The sequence below is a fragment of the Varanus komodoensis genome, unplaced genomic scaffold, assembly GCF_004798865.1.
Source record: "Varanus komodoensis strain SLA01 unplaced genomic scaffold, ASM479886v1 scaffold50, whole genome shotgun sequence".
NCBI lineage: Eukaryota > Metazoa > Chordata > Lepidosauria > Squamata > Varanidae > Varanus > Varanus komodoensis.
Window position 1 is genome coordinate 1,554,047 of NW_025336088.1, and position 23,583 is coordinate 1,577,629.

Below are 23,583 nucleotides of genomic sequence, written 5' to 3' on the forward strand. Positions count from 1 at the left end.
GGAGGCAGTTGAACCACTGGAGTTAAAGGGGAATTAATGGAGAATAAGGAGACTGCAGAGAAGTTGAATGCTTTCATCTGCCATTGATGCAAAGGATCTAGAAAACATACCTGTGCCTGAACTGATTTTCCAGGAAAGGAATTTGAGAAATTGAGACAAACTGTAGAAAAATTAGGTAAAATTAACAAAATTAAATGCAACAGACACAAAAGCAAATTTCTGAAATTCAACACTATTTTATTTATTTATTTAAAACTTTTCTAGACTGTCCCATTACCAAAGTCTTGGGACGGTTTGACAATACAAAATGTAAAAATTTTAAAACACACTACTAATATTACTAAACCCACTGTAAAGATTTAGGATGGGAGATATGTGGCATGGCAGTGGCTCATGCGAAAAGGATCTTGGGGTTACTGGTTGATCACAAGTAGGACATTAGTGAGCAGTACACTGTGGTTTCAGAAAAGATTGAATACAATTTGGAATGCATTAATACAGGGGTCCTCAAACTTTTTCAACGGGGGCCAGTTCATTGTCCCTCAGAATGTTGGAGGGCCAGACTATAGTTTGAAAAAAAAAATGAATGAATTCCTATGCACACTGTACATTAAAAATTAATTAAAATAAATTTTAAAATAATTAAAATTAAAATAAAATTAAACATTAATTAACATTTAAAATAATTAAAAATGTTTGCTTGCTTGCTTGGAGAAGGCTGCAGTGGAGGTGGGGGAGCTCCGTGGCTTTCTCTGAGTAAGCTTTCTCCGCCACGGCTTTGAGTAAGCCACTCCACCTCAGCCAGTCCACCCCTCGACGAAGGCCGCGTGGCCTGGCCACCCTTGAGCTCACATAATTAAAATAGATTTTTAAAGTTATATTTTTCTTACCTTCAATCCTTTTTCAGTTTCTTTGTCTCTCTTTCTCTTCCGCCTCTCTTCTGTTTCCCACTCCATATTCCTGCTGTGTATATGTGTGCGATGGTGGGGGGGGGGGGGGCCGGCACACGCAAAATTGAATTGTTGCAATTTGGGGCTTGCGCCAGCAATCTGCTCAGTTTCTGAGAATGCCTGCACCAGCTCAGAGCTTTTGGACTCGCTTGGAGATTGTTTTCTCCAAGTAAGTTCAAAACCTCTGAGGCAGGCCAGATAAATGAGCATGGCGGGCCCTATCCGGCCTGCAGGCAGTAGTTTGAGGACCCATGCATCAATAGAACCATGGTTTTCAAGTAAGTGGAAATAATAGTTCAACTTTTTTCTGCAGCCCTCATATGAACCACTGTGTCAGGTTCTGGGCACAGTATTCTAAGCAGGACAGACAAGGAACAGGTTCAGAGGAAGGTAAAAAGATAACCAGAGGTCCTATAAGGAACCTTTGAAGAAACAGGTTATGTTTGGAGTAGAAAAGACATGGTGAGGATATGGCCTTCAAATACCTGAAGGGATGTTACATAGAAGATGGCAAAGTCTTATTCTCTATGGATAAAGAGTAGAGCTATTTAATGTTCCTAAGTTATAGGAGGGTACATTTTAGTTGAACAGTAGAAGTTTGACAATACAAGCAGTCTGACAATGGAACTTTGCTGGAGACCATCAAGATGAGGTTGAACAGCTATTTGCTGGGCATGCTTTAGCTCTGAATCTCTGCATTGGTCACAGGATTTGCCCCTTCTAATCCTATGATTGTAGTACTGCCTTTGCAGTTCTTCCAAGTAAGATGTGGAAAGCGCAAGTTATGGCAAATGGAAAGCATGAAATAGGTGGGTGAGTAGGTGGTAATTGCATGCCAATGTGTTGCAAGAGCAATGTAATGTCTTCCCAGATACTTATCTATACCTCCAAGAAGTGGAGAACATGTATCTATTTAGACTTTTGTGAATTTCACTGAACTTTTAACAATCTTGATAAATTAAATGTACTGCTGGGAACAATTTAGGTGTATATTTTTGGTCCAATTTTGAAAACAGAATGTTAGGAAACATCCATGTTTAATACTGTTTTGTGTCTCAGTTAAGCTGAAGAAGAGTATTTGCATGACTTTACTTCCAAACAGGTATTTTGCTTCCAAACATACACCTGTTATTGCCTATACAGCCTCTAGTATACAATAAAATACAACAATTAAAGTATTAAGGCAAACTACTTGTCCTTGAAAGATTTTTCTTCCATACATTTTTGAAACTTTGCAATCATTTTTTCTAATCCTTTTTTACAGGATAGCATATTTGTAAGTAGCATCAACTTATGAGAGAGTTGAAAGTCGTAAGTTCAATTTGTGGTGCCCCCAGGTGGAGCTTGGAAATATTGCCTGATACCCTGAATAAACACTGCCAAGTAGCGTCAACCATACTGGACTTGATAGGCCAAAATTCTACCTTGGTATATGGCATCATCTTGTGTTCCTAAGTTATGTGCGTCTGTGCATGTGTGCATGTTTACAAAGCTGATGTAATGATTTGGACCGAGAGCTCATCAATGAAATGGGTGGTGAGGCAATTCTGCTTCTCCTGCCAAACTTTCTCCCTTTCCCCAGTGTTCAGTCCTCCTCTGGCCTCTTTTGGAAGGTCATTGGCATCATGGCCTTGTGCCCTCCAAGAATCCAACGCGTGCGCCTGAACATCCTTTCAAATCTTGTCCAAAGCATGAGTAACAGCTTGCTGTGAGTCAAACCACCATTAGGCCACCCTGTTGTGATTTCACTTCAGATCAGCTTTGTAAAACCAACGCCCCATTTCTGTTACACTCCCTGTCCCCAGGCCTCGACAGAAAGCCTCAATCTCCCCAATCCTTCTTGCTCTCCCCACTTCTTTCTCTTTTGCAATTTTTATCTTTCTTGCTTAATACTGCCAAATCCAAGTTCCAAAAAACAAGAGGCAGTCTGGTGCTAAGCAATGTAAAAGAGGTGTAGCCAAGCAAACAGTGCTGAGCTAAAATGTTCCTGCTGTTGTTATACACTGTCAAATCATCTTCAACCTTTGGTGACCCGATGAATCAAAGTCCTTCAAAATGTCCTGTCCATGACAGTTCCATTCAACCCGTCCAACTTCAAGGCTGTGGTTTCCATCTCATTATTTGGCCTTCTTCTGCTACTTTTGACTTTCTCTAACACAATTGTCTTCTCCAGTGAGTCTTGCATTCTCATGATGTGTCTGAAGTATGACAGCCTCAGTTTTGCCATTTTTTCTTTTTAGGAAAAGCTCTGACTTGCTTTAATCTAGGACCCATCTGCTTGTCTTTATGTTGGTCCACGGTATTCACAAAGCTCTCCTCTAGCACCAGTACTGCATTCCTGAAAAGTTGCATTCATGATTCTAACACTATTTCTGTTAATTTTTGCTTTTGCTTGTCATCTGTTCTTTGCAGCTGTGAGTGTTTCTTCTGTCATCCATACAGACTTTTTCTTTCTTTTTGCTACAGGAATTGTCCTTTGGCATCCTTCCCTAATAAAGCCTCTGGTTTAGTCCATAGTTCTCCTGACTCACAGTCAGCTAGGTTGAGCAATGCAAATCTGTTGACTTCATGTTCTTCAGAGATGCTATTTTTTGGCAATATGTTTCTGTTGGTAATCTTTTTCAGCTCGACTGATTTTTGAAATTAAGAGTTGATGATCACTACTGCAGTTTGGTTTTGGCAACAAGAATATAACCTCTCCGATTTCTGCTTCCAATTACATAACCTATTTGATTTCTGTATTGGCCCACATTTTATTTATTTATTTATTTATTAAAACATTTTTATGCCGCGCCATTTGCCGAAGCCTTGGGGCGGCTTACAACATAGATAAAACAATAAGTTAAAATATCCATATAAAATAATCTTAATTAAAACACACATTATAAAATATTTTGTCAACATTTTGTCTCTCTCCTTCCTGTGAAAAACACCTGTCATTTTCAGCCATGTTGGAGATGCAAAAGTGCTCAGAAAGGAATAGGTGTCAAAACAAATAAGTCTTTGTTGTCAAAGCAATTATGTTATCGCTTCCTCACCCCAATCCAGTTGTTCTTAATTGACTAACTGCAGGAGAAAGTGGATGGGACTATACATTTTGATGAAAGTAAAGAGTGTAGCACCCTCCACATTTGGATGAACATCCCACTTGCATTGTGTGTGGCAATGATTTACACATTATGTGCTACCAGAGGTAAACTGAGGCTGAAATTTTACTGTGCTACACTGATGGATAATAAAGCTGCTATTGGGGCATAACAAGAAAGACCATACTGGCTGGGTTATTATGGCAATTTGGGAATGTTCCCCCTCCACACACATCCACATGCTCACACACTTGCACAATAAGAACTTTGTGAAGCACTTGTCAAACATCACTCCTGTATCCATATCTAACATGCTATGTGGCACCATGAAATCTTTGTATAATACCTGATCACTCAGAATCACTTAATAAAGCAGTACTTTTAAAGTTCTTTTTAAAAGATAAAACCAAAATGAAAGTTGTCACTTTATCAGGTGATCAATGGCTGCATAGAGGTGTACATAAAAGTACAAAAAGCTAGAAGAGTCTTTTCTGATGCTGTGTTTTGCAAACCCTTTCTCCTTGTGAAACTGTTACTTGTACTTAAAATCAAGTATCATGAACTCCGGTACAGCATCAGACTCCTGACCTACATGTCAGTTATAAATCATACACAGAGGCAGAAGTATATGTGTGGTCCATTTAAAGTGTATATATTCTTCACAGTCTTTTTATGATCATCTGGAGGGTGGGGCTACATCTTATCTCCCTTCACAAGACTTGAGAAAGCTCCAACTACTGAGAGCATTCAACCAGTTAAGGCTTAAGTTTTGACAGGAAAAATTACAACAGATACGCTGGCTAAGCTATGCTGATCATTATGGGTCTTTTTTCTGTCTAAATTTGCACAAGATTGTGCCCTTAATGCTCTTTAAAAAGAGGTACCTGTCAACTTTGCTATTTAATTTTCAGAAATATCCAACAGTTTGGCTTCATTTCCCTCTCCACTCCAAATTTTTAGTTTTATAACAATACATTATTTCAACAATACCATAATTCTTGCAATCACCCAGTAATATAAATCAGAGGTATTGGAGGAGGGCTTTCTCTGCGGTGGCGCCCAACCTATGGAATTCACTCCCCAAAGAGGTCCGCCTGGCACCGTCGTTACTGGTTTTTCGGCGCCAGGTAAAGACCTTTTTATTTAAACATCATTTCAATTGTTAAAACATATGATCTGGCCTGGGCAACTTCTTCTTCCTTCTCTTTCTCCTCCTATATTTTTATTTTATACTGATAATTTTAATTTTGTATTTGTAAATCAATGTATTTTTTGTATTGTTATATTTAATGGTAATTTATTATGTACTATTGTATTTCAATGTATTTTATCATGTTGTAAGCCGCCCCGAGGTTTCGGCAAGGGGCGGCATATTAATGTTATAATAATAATAATAATAATAATAATAATAATAATATTGTAAAGGCAGGGTATTTACTGAGGATAAGAGGACAGTGGCTTATCTAAGTTTTTCAAATAACTGAGATGGAATTTGAACCAGGGATTTCACTGTTTTTCTAGATGGGGAAGATGAGGGCATACAGCCCTAGGCACATTTCTTTCAGTCTCAGAACCCCCAGTGAGGATATTAATGCTGACCCACCCTACAAAATTTTATAGGGATTATAAGATGTACCTATCGATAATGTTCTTAACACTTCATCACAGCATTATATATGCTTTTTGTGATGGTGATGATTAATAACGTACTGTAAGGAAAAAAATCTTTCTCTGCCCCACACAGTTTATAAGTACTGCCAGAGGAGTAATTAGGTAGTGATACCAACTAATAACAGGAACTAGGAGCAATTCTACAAGGAATTGAACTAGGAGGGGGGATATGGTTACAATTTTGTGATTCTCTGTGGAAACAACAATATAAAGCAGTCCCCACAAAATTTTGTTGCCTGAGGCGGGGTAGCACATGCTTCCCTCCTCAGGTTAAATGCATGATACTCAAGTCAACACATTTTGGCACTTGAAGAAGAAAAGTGAAAATGTAAGGGAGTCATGTAAACCCAGCCTGGAAGCAAAAGAAAAGAATGATAATGATAATGCATAATTAAAAATTTGCTGCCCTTTAAAGACAATCAGAAGCAATTACCTAAGGTGGCTGCCTCTATCCACCTAATACAGAGGTGGGCAACTTGTGGCCCTGCAGATGTTTCTAGACTACAACTTCCATCATCCATTACAATTGGCTATGCCAGCTAATGCTGATTGGAATTGCAGTTCAACAACATCTGGAGGTCCATGAGAGGGCCAATTTTGGCACCCGAGCTGATAGTAAAAACAAGGATTTAAATTACTTTTAGAATTTGGTTTCTAATAGCTACAAAAAGGCAAAATTCAACATTAATTCAACAATTCCCAAGACTTCTAGGGAGGCAAATTTTTATAATTTATATGATTATTATTTTAAATCAAAGTCAAGCAATACTTCATTTGGTAATGTCTGTTGGTCCCAATTTTGGCAGAGATTATATTATTGATAAATATGTAGTAAGACCCTAACAGAAGCCTGTATTCTGACTGAAGCTCACAGAGAACATGCAGACAAGAGGATACTAATACTAAACCAGTGTATTTACCTTAAATAACAATTTGGTGTTTTGTCCACAAAACTGGAACACTAGCATTAGTGAGGGCTAGGCACCTGTCCAGAAGATGTGGTTCAGAGGCCTTAAGTTGCTGAGCCCCTAAACAGAAGAGGCCGTTCTTCCTGTGCCCCAAATTATATCTTGTAATCTTTATGTGGGTTCGTTGTGGTCACTCATGAATGAAAGGCGTTTTGCAATGCTCAATATACAAAAAAGGGAATGGACAATTAACAAATAATTATAGACCATTACAGTCCAGTCTTTTGTTTTGGCAAAAAAGCATCCTACAGCTCCCAGTTGTGGGCCATTTTTTCCAAAATATCCATAGAATTGGACCCCAAGTTTATTTAGCATAGGTTCCAAGAGTTGTCCCCAGTAACTACTTTCTAAATTGGAAATTCTAACTGAAAAGTTAGGTATGCGTGCTACCGTGAATAATTGTCTTACCTAATGGCGAATATGTACGATCTGCTGAATATATGTTTTAAATACATAATAGCTAGAAAAAATATGCTACAATTGCAAAAATACAAGCTAAATTATAAACCTAAGGGGATAGTTTGAGAAGTCTTGAGATTTATATGTTCAGATGCATTTTTAATATTCAGTAACTACGTTAAACTATAGTGATCTCGTTTTAAAATATATATTTCATTAAGTTCTAGTTATAGAGCAATCGACCATTATATTTTAAGTAACAAATAAAAATAATGTAATTCTGATTCAGTTCACCTGAAATGTCCTTATTTTCGATTTTTCTAGCCCCAGGTCTGTAACCGTACAGCAAAGAGCGAACGGGTAAATAAACTACAGTTCCCGTAAGCCTTTGCAACGCCCTCCCACCTCTCCCAAGCAAGCCTGCCGTGTTCTGCCCACAGAGACGAGCCAATGGGTGAAGTCAGGCATTGCTCAGGCAAGCAACACGTGGGGAAAATGCTGCCCTATGGTAGGGTTTGGAATCCATCTAGCCATATGAGAAGAGGAGGAGGGAGAGGAAAGCGGCAGTAAGAGAAGAAAAGAAGACTTGGACAAAAGCAGCAGCGGCAGCAGCGGCCAGCAGCAAGCAGCAGCAAGAAGAAGGGAAGGCCTGGAGGAGAAGGGTAAGACACTTTTAGAAAGGAAATTAAATATTTCGCTTCTTTTTAAAATTGTTTCAGTTGCTTTATTTAATCACGCCGTCTACACGGATGTGATGGGGAAAGAATGGCATCTTTTTTGCTGTTAGGAAAACGTGCTTTTAGAAGTTAATTGTACAAGAACGAACAAGGAGCACTTCCTCCTCTCATCCGCCGGTGGGACCAAAGGATACACGCCTCCCCTCCCCAAAGCTTAGTCTTTTTAAAATGTATTTTCCTGTTAAGGCAGGTATCTTACTTTTTTGCTTATTAAGATTATGTAGAGCGCTGTGTGTGCTGATGACCAAGGACAGTTTTATTACATAAATTTAATACCAAAAGTGCACCAGCATTTCAAGATGTGCAAGGGTGTCTGTGTGCCTCCATGCAAACGATTTCTCCCCGCCCTCTCTAACCCACATGCGTTGCATTCTGCACTGTTTGAGCAAGATCGTACAGAGAACGCTGGAGGTCTCTCCCCTTCGCAGCTGCCTGGGTAGAATACGAAAATGAGGAAGTGCCAAGGTAGAGGAAGAAACGGAAGAGGCCTGCAATAACTTGAATTCCTTACTTGTGTAAACTGAGAGAGAAAGATATACCATATCGACTTACCTGGGAAGAGTTCAGAGTGGATAAAAAGAGATTCTTTTCCGGCTCCATTCCAGTTCCTTGCATGCGAATGCTAGAAGTTGGGAGTCAGCTAATAACATTGATGTGGGTTCATATCAGAGAAGAGGAAATACCTCTTCACACACTGTATTGTTAAATTAAGATGATGTGATGGTTGCTAGTATTTGATGGCTTTTAAAAGGACTTAAGCACTGGCAAGTAGCCAAAATAGAGCCCAGGTTTTGAGGCATGATATTTCTTAATAACAGATGCTGAGGAGAGGCAACAGGAGAGGCATCTGTAGGCTTCTGGCTGGCCATCGTGGGGAGAAATGGGATCTTTTAGACTTATACAGAAGGGCTGTTCTTAAAGGGCAGTGGCTCGCAAAGAACTCTTTCAAAGAAGCCTTTCCTAGCCCTGCCACAGGTATTCATTATTCTTGGGGACTGAAGCTGAGGTCCCCTATATGCAAAGTATGCACACTTTCTCTTAGCAATGGTTTCTTTCCAGAGTATCCTACAGATTTTTATTTCTCTGGAAAAAGCAATAAAAATAATATTTTGAACTGTAAATGTTGTTTTGTATCAGGTAATAGATACAGAAAATAACAGTTATTTTTGAAATCTCAGAAGGCCCTAACCTCTTTAGATCGCTACCTTTTTGGATAATTTGACAACTAAACTGTTTAAAAAGAAGGTCATTGTTAAGACTTTATCCCAGAGCCTTTGTGATGAATGCTTTACCTCTGGTTTAGAGCTTTAAACAATATGTTTGTGTCCTGGCCATTTGTTCTAAAGATGCAGTACTAATGGGTAATAAGTCTGCATCCACTGTCTAGCTGTATAACCCCTGGCCACTCCAGTATTCCATATTAATATGTAAACCTGGAAAGAAAGAGGAAAGAAAACTGGAGACTGTCATAATAAGTATTGGGTGTTCTTAATATACATCAGTAACTTATATCCCTTAATTCTCAGTGCAAAATCTTTGTTACACCAACCTAAAGATCACAATTCATGTAGGAGCTTTTGCAGTATCCTGATCTCTTCTTGAGATTTCAAAAGCTTGCATGCTTTTTGTGATCTTTCAGTTGGCCAAATAAAGGTATTATACTAATACTAGTTTTAGAATTTTCCTTAGAATCAACATGGCTATCTTTTGTTTGTTTAGCCATATTAATTAAGAAAGTAATCACTATTTTAGTAGACTAAGGAAGTTGGAGCATTTAATAAAAGAATGGAATTCTTGAGGAATGTTCTGGAGAACATAAACAGGTTTTGTGGCTGTGAAAAAGAGAAACTTCAATTCATTCCCTTTGTTTAACCTTCCTGCATATCAAGTAGACTTGAAAGGAGCAATGAGGTCATCAAGTCCCCTGTATCTTGCAACAAATCGCTTCCCAGTCTGTCTTTTAAGTGTGTGGTTTGGCCTTGTTTTAGACTGTGAGTTGGCAGCTTTTTTTAAATGGCCTTGTATGCTTCAGTAGTCCTGTTCTTTGCACAGATGCTACAGAACGATTTTTTGGTAAAATGCTTGAAGCATGCAATGTAATGGAAAATGGTTTCCTCCCCTCCCCTCCTTTCTTTGAGCGAGGGAGTCCAAAGTGTGCTGCCCTCTCTTTATTAGATGTCAGTTGATGGCAGCTCAAGCGTGCTGCTGCTGTTGTTTTGAGCATCTCTGGCTTAGGCAACCCTATGAATGAAAGTCCTCCAAAATGTCCTATCCATGACATCCCTGCTTAGCTGTCCTAATTCAAGGCTGTGGCTTCCTGTATGGAGTCACTCTATCTTTTTGGTCTTCCTTTTCCTCTTCTGCCTTCCACTTTCCTGAGCTAACTGGCATTATAGCAAGTCAAATTGTAGCTCTCACTTTCATGGTTTCTGTGTTGATATGAGGAGTTTAACTGTGCCTCATTCTCAGAAATCTAATTTAGTCTTTGTTTAAACAAACAGGTAGCATGCAGTCCTGCATAGTTGGAACGTTCATTTCTGCTTTCCCACTCCCCTTTCAGCCAAAGGCTAGTTGCAACCATAGACAGGCCGTGACCTGTTATGAAAGCAGAAATTACAAGACCCAGTCCAGTTAAAGCCATGTGTAGGGTTTTTAATCAAAGTAAGATTGCAATCCTATACCCGCACACTTGGGAATAATCAGCATTTTACTCAGTTGGATTTATATTGAGCAGACATGTATAGAATTACTCTGTAAGTTGTATAGATAATTGGTTTGTAACTCATCTGGCACTTTCCCACTCACTTTATCTCTGGTTCTTTCAACCATCTCAGATTAGCAATCACACCTACTTTTGTCCACCCATGGCTATGATGCAGAGCTGTATAGCCATGCCCCAAATGATAAAATTTATCATTATTTGTTAACTGGATATTTCTGCAGTCTGATGCTTACAATCATTCAGTGCCATCATTGTGGTATATAAAGCTTTTCTAGAACTTCAGACAATATCTTTTTAAGACATATTCTGCTTTGTCTAGAGGAAGAATTAAGGTCAAGGATGTAGGAAGCAGAGGAAAGGCTAACAGTCAACCATTCATGCTTGGCAAGCGTAGTTAGGAGCCATTGTAGATACTTCTTGGTGGTATGGGTTTGGAAATCTGCACTATGTGTTACTGCATCTCTAATATCCTATCCATGAAAACAGAATGAAGCAATCTTTATTCCTGTCTTCAACCTGGAGCAGAACTGCACACTTCTCCTGTGTCTTATTTTCATTAACTGAGGATAGAACTCTTCGTTTGACAAAAACAGGCATTGATCCAGATCATTGTCTTTCAAACTGTTTGCCCAGGAAGTTAGCCACTCCTCACTATGAAGTTCTAGATACTTAAGCCTTATTGATTTCAATGGGACTTACTCTCAGCTAAGTGTATATTACAGGGGTATTGAACCTCAGGCCTTTGGGCCAAATCTGACTACCTCAGGTCCCAGTTCATCCTCCCAGAGTTTTGAGGGCCGCCCCTCTGAATTATACTGGGTATCTACACTATGAATGAAATCTTCCTACCAGAAATCCTCCTCATGCAATTAAAGAGTGCATCACCTTGAATGAGTGTCCCATTCAATTTTTCCAGGTGGTCTCCCCCTTTTAAAAAAAATCCCCTCTTATACCAGTCTTGCAGATCTCTACAACACTTCTTGCTAGTGTGGTTGCCGGGATCTCCCTATTCTAGTCATCCTTGGCATACAAGAAAGTGTTCCTAAACACTTCCCTGCTTGCTGTCTTAGAGACAATTCTCCACAAATTACAGAAAATGCCTGTTGATAAGCTTGGTTTGTACCTGCCTATTTTCTTTACATATAATGCCTAAAAGACTCACTTTATTCATTAAGGGAAAAAGTTATATTCTGAAATTTAACTTCTAGAGAAAGGATTGATTCAGCATCTGTATTGGGTAATATTTAATATACCTACCTTTTTGCAATCCAGAATCCTGCTCCCAGTATTTGTAGAAGGGGGTGGGGGAATGTGACGGAGGAAGCTCAGCTGCTGACGCAGCCTTTCTTTGGCTCTACTGTCCTCTTGTTTGTACAAGGCAACCTGTCAGTTGTTGCATGTTTTTGTGGATCCAGAACCCAACTGTGAGTGGCAGCTGTTCTGCCTGAGGTCAGGAAAGCAAGACAAGGCTAAATAACTTATCCTTCCTGTTCATTTGACAGCTGCTTGAGGAAAGCTTTGAATATTAATGGATTGTGTGACATTTTCTGTGTGTGCTCTGAATCTCTTAAAATACTCTCTGATGAACACCAAGGAGGAATTGTCCAGAAATGATGATTCATATTCATTTATCATGTCAAAGCACAATGGCAGTCCCCCAAGTACTATTGTAGCCAGAGGTACAGAGATACTGTATAGACCCAAAATGTCTGTTATTCCTGTGCCAGCTTCCAGTGCACCTAAGTAAGACATTGCAAGTGAATTCACATTCACCATTTCACTAGTGGTGCTTGCATTTTCCTTATTCCTTTGGAATTCTACAACATTTTGTGTTAAAATTTGATTTCAAAGAAGCAAACCTTTGTCCCATTTGATGAGTACTTGTGGTGAGCTTGCCCTAAAGAGATGCTGCATATTAAAATACGCTGTTTATCCAGCAGCACGGAAAGCGAAATAACAGTTTTTCTTGAAGATGTTTATAAAAACGCCTCATTCACCTTTTGAAAGATTCAATGCCAGTAAATGCACAAGAGCAGATTGTTAGAACTGTATGGGCAATTAAAATCTCAGAAGCCAGAAGAGTCCAATTTTCTGGCAATAGTTTGCCAGTTCAGAAATTGCTATTTTTCTTTAATAGCCTACCTTTCTCCCAGAAATTGAATTCATCACCCCTCCAAGCCTATTCTTAAATTTAAGTTCTTTCAGGGCACAGTCCTATGGGTTGTGTTCTTGAGGAGCATAAACCCCCAAATTTGGAGGCTTTTGGTCATCCTGTGCAGAATACAAGTAGTGGGGGAGGAGGTGATCTTTACCTCCCTGACTTCCCATCCTGCACTTTTTGTCTATTGCCGGGACATTTTGGAGGGAGATCTTGTCCTCTCCAACCTCCTGCCCTCCCTGCCCACTAAAATGTCTCTTGCTTCCCTTCCAAGTTTGCTTTCCTGACCTTGGAGAGCATGATTCTTCTGACAGTGACTGCACAGGGGAGGGGGATCAGATCTCCACTGCTCTGAGGTTGGAGCCCTGTCTCTGACCTTGGACCAGGAAGCCAGAGCTGATCTGTGGCCACTAATAAAATAGTCTAGGGGCCATGGGATTTTTTTTTCAACAGAAGCTAACAGGCACCATCTTGGGAGAGGCTTTGCCTCCTGTTTAAGAGAGAAGGTGCTTCTGTTTTCTAAACTGGCATTTGTTATGAACTCTGCATGCACTATTTAAAAATATAGTACGCTCTCTTCAAAATTATTATTACTTCTGTGCTGATTTTAATTAATTTACTGTTGCAATCCTAAATGCACCTGTTGAGCTATGGCTCCAATTGACCTCAGTGAGGCTTACTCATGAATAAATGGATTTAAGTTTGTACATAAATTTTTCTTTAATTGGATAGTGGGTGTGTGTTTTATCGTAAGCTTTCTGTGTTTCCTAGCAAGGTGAGAGTTCTGTTCCCACACTAGTATTTGTTACAGAAGTTTTGTCAATCTGTCTGGCTGCTTGGAACTGTTAAGATCTTTTTCTCCTGTCATGCTCCCCTGGTGCTAGGATCAGAGTTGCAGTACAGCTTGAATACAGTATCTAGAAGATTGATGTTACTTTGCCTCATAGAAGACCTTAAAAAACAAAACAAAACAGTCCTGTGTGCCATTTTGGGAAAACTGAGCACTTCGCAAGTTTTCATGGTGGCTTGTGTTCCTTCAGCACCATGAGAATCAAGTTTTGCGGGGGTTCCTCCAGGATTTGATTGCTGTTTATTATCACCCTCAACACTCTGAAGGATAGCATTACTTTTGTTCTGGTGGTCCACAGGTGTGAAACAGGATTGTACCCCAGCAGAGGAAAGGACAGTCAGGGGTAGAGGAAAGGGAACCCTGGAGGAAATGGGAAAGAAGTAACATATACCAACACAGCTTCAAGTTCCTAAATTTCTCTTTAGTTTTGCAACAACTGGGTCTGTTATTACTATTGGCCCACATAGACTGAGAATGTGCCATACTGATAATATGACTGATAATACCTTACAAACTATCACATGGGCAACTAGGCCAGTGTTGCCATTAGGAAATCCTAACAAGGAACACACTTCGAAAGTCACTGCAATTTAACCTGCATTTGAGAATTGCCGTGTCTTATCTGTTATCCTACACAGAGTATTTATGCACGTGCTCTCTCCCCCCCCATGTGTGTGTGTGTGTGTGTGACAAATTCACACATGAAGCATCTTTCCCCCAACCCTCCTTTTTTGTTTGTCTTGAACCATTGGTCTACCTAGTCCAGGGACAAATCTTTTTTTTAAATAAGTTTTATTTGAAATCATAATCCTAAAAAACAAAAAGAAAACTACAAACTACACCCATCATCGAAAACATCAAGCCCACTGGGTCAGCCCCCACACCCTTCCTTTTCCATTTATGATAACTTAAAAACATTTAAATCTATGCCAAGTCCCATTTCTCTAGCCAAAAATAAAAAGAGTCCCAAGTTTGATAGAAGTCAGTATCTTCTTTCTCCTTCAATGATAAAGTCAATCTATCCATTTCTGCACAGACCAGAATCTTTTCTAGAATCAGTTCATCGGTGAGTAGTTCCTCACTTTTCCAGTGCTGAGCGAATGCAATCCTCGCCGCACTGATTACATGTAAAATCAAATACATTTCTTGCTTACTAATGTCCTCTAGTATAATGCCTAATAAAAAAAACTTCAGGTTTAAAAGCTAAGAATTTTTGTAACATTTTCTCGAGCCATTTATGTATTTTAATCCAATACTTTTTCACATTATCGCAAGTCCACCACATATGATAAAAAGTACCCAATTTATGTTTACATTTCCAACATCCATTTGACATATTTGGAAACATCTTAGCTAATCTATTTGGCAACAGATACCATGTATAAAACATTTTATACAAGTTTTCTTTATACAAAGTTGCTAATGTTACCTTGATATTTCTCTCCCACAGCTTTTGCCACTTTTCTAATTCAATATTATATCCAAAATTTTGTGCCCACGTTATCATAGTTTCCCTAACCTGTTCGTCTTCCATTTTCCTATCAAGTAAGAAGTCATATAATCTTTTAATCATTTTCTCATCTGATTTAAGCATCACTTGATCAAACGCTGTTCCTAGTCCAGGGACAAATCTGTTTTTTAACTAAACCCTGAAATCTAACAACTTGGAGGCAGGTGAAAACTAGTGGTTTCAAGGGTTTGTGGGGAGGCTTGTTAGAGTTAAGGTACAAGAAGGTGCCTCTGAACACATGCTGAGCACAGAAATTTGTTTTCACCACTAGAAGCTTATAAACATGCATATCTACTTTTCCTCTACAATAAGCTTTCTTCTACTTCTGCAGCCTTGGTGATCTGTTGCAGATCACCCAGAGATCTTCTAGTAGATCCTGATCTACTTTTGGTCCACCTCTGATCTAGTACCTGGTCTGATTGGCAGTGAAGAAGGAGATGCAAGTGCCTGAATCTGGAACCTTTTAGTATGCAAAGCTCACTGAGCTGTAGGCGTTTCCCCCACAGTGACTCACTGACTAGAAAAGATGGGAAGTTTGTTCAGCAAAGCAGCTTGTGTTCAAGCACAGCACCTACCAGGATGTGAATGAAATATTTCCTTACTCCTCCTTAGGTTGTTCCTGATATGTCAGAAAGCTAAATTAGTACCTTTACAGGTTATGGGTTCAGGGAAGGGAAGGGAAGGGAAGGGAAGGGAAGGGAAGCTTTCAGTTTTACCTGTATGCATTGAACCAATAGGACCTGATGCTATTTTCAGTAACTATTGAAAAGTTAGGTAGCTACAGTTTGGTGTTTTGATTGCTTGGAATGGGAGAGAAGCGTAATATGTAGGCTGGGGGAATACGGACAGACCTGTCTTGCACTTGGTTGACCCAGTTCAAAATGAGACAGAACTTATGTATTAGACAAGTAGTTCCTGAAACCAAGAGAACTACAAGAGCCTTGTTGAGAAACTGGCTAACTGAAGCTGCAATTCTACAAATCTTTACTTGGAAGTAAGTCTCACTGAACTTGGTAGTAGTAGGAGATTCTTCTGAGTAGATATGACTGGATTGCACTATAGGTCTACTTTGAGCCCAAAGTACCTCTTACAATTGAGGAGTCTACCTACTATATCTTCTTCATGACTCCCTGCTCTGAGCTTTCATCCTCCGCTGTGGTTGGATAATTCTGCCACATCTGTTTATCAGAGGTGAATAAAGCATTCCATCACATTCAGTACCAAGGAACAACAGTGCTACCTTCTCTCAGAGGAGGCACAGCCAGAAGAATGACTTGTGCAGAAACACAAAGGTGAGCCTATCTGAAGTAGTTCTTTTATACCACACCATCTAAGAGCAAAGCTTTTTCAACGAAGTGTGCTGTCAGCTTAAATTCATTGTGCCTTGGCTTCTGGACATTTGGAAAACAGATTAGACCAACTAATATAAGCTATTGGAATATGTAAATCTTCTTTGTGGAGAAAACAGATACTCCAAGTCTCACAAAAAGTGAAATTGGTGTAATACCTTTATTAGACCAACCAAAATATCACAGATATGCAAGCTATTTTGATCTCCAGGTGCAGAAGAGGACAAGAAAATATTCTGCGTTGATGGAAAGTCATGGTACCCACATGTTCAGAGTCCTAAGGCAGAATGGGGGAGGAAGGGATTACAGACATTTCAATGAGGCTGAGCCTTGTTTAGTTATAGGTAGGACTTGGCTGGAGCTGCTGCTAGCGAAATAAAGGGGGAAATGTTGATCTCCATTTTTTAAGTGTTCTCAGAAGTGCTTTCTATCTGGACAAAACATAGGCTCCTTTTTATAATATCTTACTTCATCTGAAGAGCTTGAAAGCATGCACAGTTTTAATTATTTTTATTGACCTAATAAAGTCATTACATTAATATGGGTTGTATAATTTTACTTATGATCAACAGATCTTTATTTTTGAGGGGTGAGACTGGAGAATTTTGATTTTAGCCATTCCTTTGTGGGACCCTACAGTTGAAGATTATATGACACCAGAAAATAGGACTTAATTCTTTGAGGGTTCATCACCTCCAACTACTAGATAAAGCTACCCAATTTGACTTCAATTGACTTCTGTGTTAAGGCTGCCCATTTTTGTAGTTCCCTGGTCAGAGGAGCTCACTTGCTTAGTCAGGGAGAAAAGGAATCTGATGTCATAGGTCAGGTTTGCCCATCTTGCTAACCCAGCATTCCCCAACCTAGCCTCATCCAGATGTGCTGAAATACAGCCCCGCAATCTGTGATGCTGAGAGTTGTTGTGCAACACAACAGGAGAACACCAGATTGGGAAAGGCTGTGCTAACCCATGGTTTATTTAAATGGTGATTTTTTTTCCCTACTCAGGGTTTGTATGGAAGACAAGGACTATAACTGTGATACATTCTCTTGATCCCTGGGTTGTTTTCCCCCCACCTTCTTTGCTCAAGCCCAAATGCCTTTGCATGACTTTAGTACAGGCAAGAATTCTCTGTGTCAGCTACCTACTTATCATGGGTCTTTTCCACACATGAGGCACATCAGCTGTTCCTGGTACTGCTTCTATCTTGGTGAAAAAAAGCTGTCTTCCTATAGAGTAGCTGGGGTTTTGTTTTGTTTGCTTTACTGCTTCTGCATGTTGCCTCCATAGCCTGGCAGAGCAGCCCATCAACATATCACAGTTGCATGTCTTCATGTAGTGACAAGCTAGCAATACTGGCTGAGAATCAGCTGTTACAGAACCTCTTTCTGCATTGTTGGTTGTGCACAAACCAGGGTTAGCATGGCTCCACTTGGACATTACTGCACAGAATTCAATCATACTGAAGGTTAGCATTATGTACAAGCCAGGAGTAGTGTTCTACAGCTTAGGCTGAACTGGTCATGTGATAGTTCTCTCCATCTACCAAATCTACTTTTCATAGCATTTTCCCAGATGGAGGCTGAGTTCTCAAAAGCCTACTTATATTTTGGTTGCTCTAATAAAGGTATTACACTAATATGGATTTTGGAACTCTTCTGGATTAGTTAATGTGCTATTTTCCTGTTGCTTGGCTTATGAAGAAGGTAGAGGGGTGGGAGAAAGAAAGTGGCAACATTTTTATGAATAATAAGGCATAGTCCCTTTTCTTCCTTTTGAGATCATAAATAACTTGACTGGAGAGTGTATCATGCCTAGGTTCAAATCCCATCTCATATCCCATATATTTTTAGAAGGACCATGTCTTCTACTTGAAGCAGTTTCTGACACCTCAAGCATCCAACTCAAAGGTGCTTTTGGGTGCAAATGTTGATGTTTCAGTGCTTTGTATTTTGCTACATTATTATTTTGTAGCCACTTCGAATTACCTTTGAGTTAAAGTGAACTTGAGCCTCTGCCCAAACTAAAGATTTTATTGCTGCCATGCCTGTGGTGCTGTTTACCTTCCTTGTATTTATTTTCCAAGATAACTTTTAACTCATTCTTCTCCCTAGAGGATTTAATCCCTCCGAGGAATCCACATCCACAACAATGGGCGGTTGGGAATCATATCTTTCTTTCCTCAAAACAAAGAAACCCCCAGCCCAAAACCTCCCATTCGCAAAAAAAAGTTTGCTTGAAACAAGGTCATTGTATATGTCTTAAACCAGGTGGACAAGTAGACATGGAGGTGCACCATTACATCGATAATAGCAGATGGTTAACTACATAGTTAACTACAGAATAGCAGTGGTTGACACTTGATTCAGCACCTACTGCAGCTTCTGCAGTACAATGGAATGGCCATCACATTGCTGTGCATCCTGAGCTAAGGTCTCAAATTACATTGAAAAGCAAGATGATAGCTGGGTTTGGTACACTGGCATTAGTTAGGTATGAAGTCCAGAATGACCAATAGCACAACAGTATTATATGTATTTATCAATGCCAGTGTTGTCTGAGTATTTTTTTTACCTAGCCTAGCCTTATAATTAGCAAGTTGTTTATTCACCTACTGACTAGGAATTCCACATAGGCAATGCAAGTGCATCTGGAATTCCTTCCAGGTAAGTGGATGGCCAAATGAGGGGCAGAGAGGTGCTCTGTTTCTTTGTCAATACTTTTCTATTTTGTGAACCACAAAGGGAGCTTCATCTGTGGAGTAATAATAAATAAATGAAGGCTCCTCTGTGGCCAGAGTAGAAAGGGGGGGCTTTGTCAGACAGCTACACTTCTAGGTGGAAATAGTTTTTATGCTTGGTGTGTGTGTGTTTGGTTGTTTTACTCGTAACAGGGGTCCCCCTTATGAAGAATAAGGAGGTAAATAAACAATTTTTAGTCAAGTCACTTTTGGGGGCTTAATACAAAGATTATTCTACTAAGCTTGTACTTGTACATTTGTACAGTTCTGGATTGCTTCACAAGATGGAAATAGGGTGAAAACCAGCACACTCTCACAAACTACTCATGATTTGTTTACCATAAGTTTGTGTGAATCAGGCTTATATTTCTTCATTATCTCAGCATGACAAGGAATTTAGAATGTTAAATATAGTGGGCTGAATGTCTTCAAAACTGAGCATGCAACACTGTGTGTTAAAATTATAAAGCAAGACTGTATACTCAAGTTCTCATTACAGTTCAGACCAATCTAATTTATGCGAAGAGGTATTGAGAGCACACATAACTCAGGAGCATAAATGTCTTGCTGCATCAGATCAAGCTCTAATCCAGCAATCACAAGGTTCTGGGGCATCCACCAGAGGTCCTGCTTTAGTTTCAAAGATAGAATTATTTATGGCACTTTTAGGCCATTGATAGGTAGAAGATGCAAGGCCAGGAAAAGGAGGTGTGCCACCCATTGCATGGTTAAACTATGGCTTAGGGTTCACCATCCCCTATAAAATGGGTTAGACAGATTTATGAACTACAGGTCATGGGTTCCAGCCTAACTTTCTCTGATGTGCAAGATTTCTGTGAAAGGGTTGCTTTTTGTTTTACACAGGGGAACAATCATGCATACTATTCTCTACCTGTATCTTGAATGATTCAGTGTGCCAGATATGTCAAGACTTTTACAGCAGTAGAAATATTTGCAGTAGTAGTGCTAGCAAGTAAGGCTGTGTTAAAGTATAATTCATAAAATTTATGGTTACAAACCTTATTTTTTGAATTCAGTATATGCTTTTTAATTTTCATTAGGTTGCCATGTCTGCCAAAGCTATTTCGGAGCAGACAGGGAAGGAGTTCTTGTATAAATACATTTGCACATCCTCTGCTATCCAGAACCGCTTCAAGTATGCCAGAGTAACACCTGAAACTGACTGGGACCGTCTAATCCAAGAACATCCCTGGCTCCTGACTGAGGTTAGCAAGAAATATTCCAGGCTCAAAATGATTCCAGGACATAGGACAGTTTTGGTACAACTGTTAATGCTATTGCTATTGTGCTAGAATAATTTATAGGATAGTGCAGCCCCCAGCCCAATGTCCTGATTTGTGGTGGGTTGGACACTCCACACCATATCCTACCTCCTGGCCTGGGAGAGGAATTTCCATGTTATCTCTGATCAGAAAGGAATCTCTCTCTCTCTCTTTTTTTTTTTTTTTTTTTTTGATCAGAGATAACAAGGGATGTCCATGCACTAAGCTGTAACACTGACTCAGTGTAACAAGAACTTCAGGAGCTGGCTCTTGCAAATCCCAGCCAAGTTCCAAGGCTCCTCAGTTAAGATGTGAGCAGGCCGGGAACATGGTCTCCATCTTACCTGGTGCTTGCAGGAGGCAGCTCTGGCAAGCTCTGGCCAAGATGAACCTCCCCATCCCAACTGAGATGAAAGTGGCTTGGGAAAGTGGTGCTCAATGTTTGGAGGAAGGATCTGTCTCAAGCAACTGTAGAAAGAGGGGAAAATGTGGGCAGGGCACCACTCGTGAAGTCACAAGAAGGGAGAAGATTCAAGAATTCAAAGATTCAAGAACCATAACAGATTGCTCATGCTATACAGCAGTTTAGTTATGTTCTTGATTGCACCCCACGGAGTATTGCCCATAAAAGCTCCGACACCTAAGTCCTGATTCACATATCCACACAACAGTAGGGCTGATGGTTGAAACGTGGCCTGAAATAACAAGCCTGATTTTGATCAAACAATGTGATGCTCATGGTTAAACATCCATGAGTTTGGAAAGAACTCTAGCGAATTGGAAGTCCAAACTGAGATCCAGTCCCTTAGCTGCTGGCACGGTCAACTTTTTAAAAAGAGAACTAAGATACAAATTTTTAAAAAAAGAATGGCATAGTCATCTTGAGATGAAATAGGCATTGACTTATATTATTAAATATTCACTTTAAAAATTATTGTTGCTGTTAGAATAACAAAAATTCTTGGATCATCAACAGGCTTGATACTTGTGTTGCTTGTGAACCAAATTAGTTACCTGTTAATTTCAATTAACTTTTAAAAATGTAATGACATTTCATATCTATGTTAAGTAACATTTTGGTAGATGGAGATGATTTACTGAAGAAGTTTTCTCTTTGGGCTTTTATCCTGGAACTTGATATCAGCATTGTGGCATCTTCATGAAATATTTGACCATAGTCAAATACCAGGTGCTCAACTGGCAATACCAACCTGTCAACAAACTGGGATGGTGTTGCTTTATGTGTTGTTGATTGTGAATGAAAGTCAATTGTGCTTTTTACTGACATGAAATCCTACATTCTCTGGAGACAGAAGGTAATGCCCAAGATGCCCCTTCATATGTACCATTTTGGTTGGTATTTTCTCTTGAAAGGTTTTGGGGTCCTTCTTGTCTCCCCTTTTCCCCAGTTCCTTAGTTGTGCAACTAGAGTTGCAAACCTGAGACATCCTGTCCCCAGTTCCTTTTTCTTATTTGTTCTTCTGGCTGGCATCCAGTTTAATCACATTTAGCTGCTACACAGTCCCATTTTTCTTGCTGATGGAAGACAGCTGTATTGGTAGCTAATTAAATACTCGGCACTTAATTCTGTGAGTCACTTGTTGGCATGTATCAACAAAGAAAATATAGAACTCCACGAGCCTTGCCAGAAGGCAGCAAGGGCTCTGGGTGCTCTTTTCATTGAGTAAGAGTCTTTTAAACACGAACTAGAAAAATATTTTCAACTCCTTAAGTGCTGGTATAAATGTTTAGGGTTGCTGTTAGGTAGGGTCATTTGCCTGAACTGCCTGCAAATGACTGGGCGGGGAAACAGTACAAAATCAGATTTGGGAGTGGGCAAATATTAGTAATAGTTTATTCAAACATGTCTATCATACTGAAGACTAAATTGCAAAATTAATCTATGCTGAACAAATAGAAAAGGAAATTTTATGCCAAAGCATGTATATTATGTTAAGAAAACCTGTAAAATTATGCCAGTTGAGCAATGTATATCTGGATCCCTCCCCTTGTATGTATTCTACTTTTATTGGTCTGGGGGATGAATACAGGGTGCAGAAATTCTGCCCAGTGGTGAGAATCTGACTCAGTCCTCTTCCCACTATTGACTTCTAAGACTGTAGGCAAATGTGCATGCTTTAAAAAGAAAAGTGATAGGCCTGTGTGTGGGCATGCAAAATGCTTTAGCAAAGAATAGGGCACATTGATTAGGAATCATGGAAAATCTCTGAAACTTGTATATTGGGATAGATTGGTCCCCTTGGCCACTGGAGTCCCACTGCCACAACCACATGGAAGGAATAAGGCCTCCTAATTCTGGTGTGATTTCACCTGAGCAAAGTCGCTAGAACATGTGCTACCATACTTGCAAACTCCCACCAGGAAGCAGAACTTTAGGGACATAGTTGTTCCAGTCTGTACATTACTTCCACTATGTGTCTACATGGAGAACACTTGAGTGTCTGAATTTTCTGAGAAATGGACAATTGATTTACAAGTTGCATGTATTCATCTGTAAAGCTAGTTTTGTACTTTTAGGATTTTCCTTGTAAAATTCTAGAGTCTAGTAGTGAAGCCTGATCAGCTGATAAAACGGCGAGGCAAACTTGGATTAGTGGGTGTGAATCTCAATTTGGATCAAGTGAAGGCTTGGCTGAAACCACGTCTTGGACAAGAAACCACTGTGAGTATTGTCAGTATTTCTCAATTCAATCCGGTTTGCTGGATTGCTGTGATGCTAAAATCCTGCTCGGAGCTCTTCCAGAAGAAAGACAGGGCATGAAGCATGGCAGATATATGATCCTAAAATCTCAGGGATGGCACACATTTTATAATTAACATGGCAGTTACTGTCTCCTCTTTTAGGCTAGGTATTTTCATTGCAGTGTTATACTCACCCATGAGTATTACACAACCTGCAGGGAATGCCATGATGAAACTGTTCTGGTGGGCAGTGCATTGTGAAGGCCACTAGTTTCAGGAGGAGGGAAGCAAAGTGGCCAGTGCTTGGGTACGGAATGTGGAGGGGTGGGGAGATAGAGTTATGGAGAGGAGGAGAGGCCAGAAGGAGATGGGAGGAAAGCACAGTGACCAGGAGACCACAGTGTGACCAGGGCAGTGGTAGTAGGAAACAAAGACCCAAAAGAAAGGGAAGGGAAA

The 23,583-nt window shown here is 39.8% G+C and overlaps 2 protein-coding genes across 3 annotated transcripts in view; one reads left to right on the forward strand and one right to left on the reverse strand.

The window, feature by feature from the left end:
- ODAD4 (outer dynein arm docking complex subunit 4) overlaps positions 1 to 7,417 on the reverse strand; it is a 38,773-nt gene extending 31,356 nt beyond the window's left edge. The window contains exon 1 of the mRNA XM_044447100.1: positions 7,369 to 7,417. The gene's annotated coding sequence lies outside the window, so the exon portion shown is untranslated. The remainder of the gene's footprint in view (positions 1 to 7,368) is intronic.
- A 267-nt stretch (positions 7,418 to 7,684) lies between these two features.
- The window catches only part of ACLY (ATP citrate lyase), a 59,981-nt gene continuing 44,082 nt past the window's right edge, over positions 7,685 to 23,583 (forward strand). For both annotated transcript variants that reach the window (XM_044447069.1, XM_044447070.1), the window contains exons 1-3: positions 7,685 to 7,736; positions 20,203 to 20,367; positions 22,985 to 23,107. In XM_044447069.1, the coding sequence (XP_044303004.1) occupies positions 20,209 to 20,367; positions 22,985 to 23,107 (282 nt within the window). In that variant the 5' untranslated portion in view covers positions 7,685 to 7,736; positions 20,203 to 20,208. The remainder of the gene's footprint in view (positions 7,737 to 20,202; positions 20,368 to 22,984; positions 23,108 to 23,583) is intronic.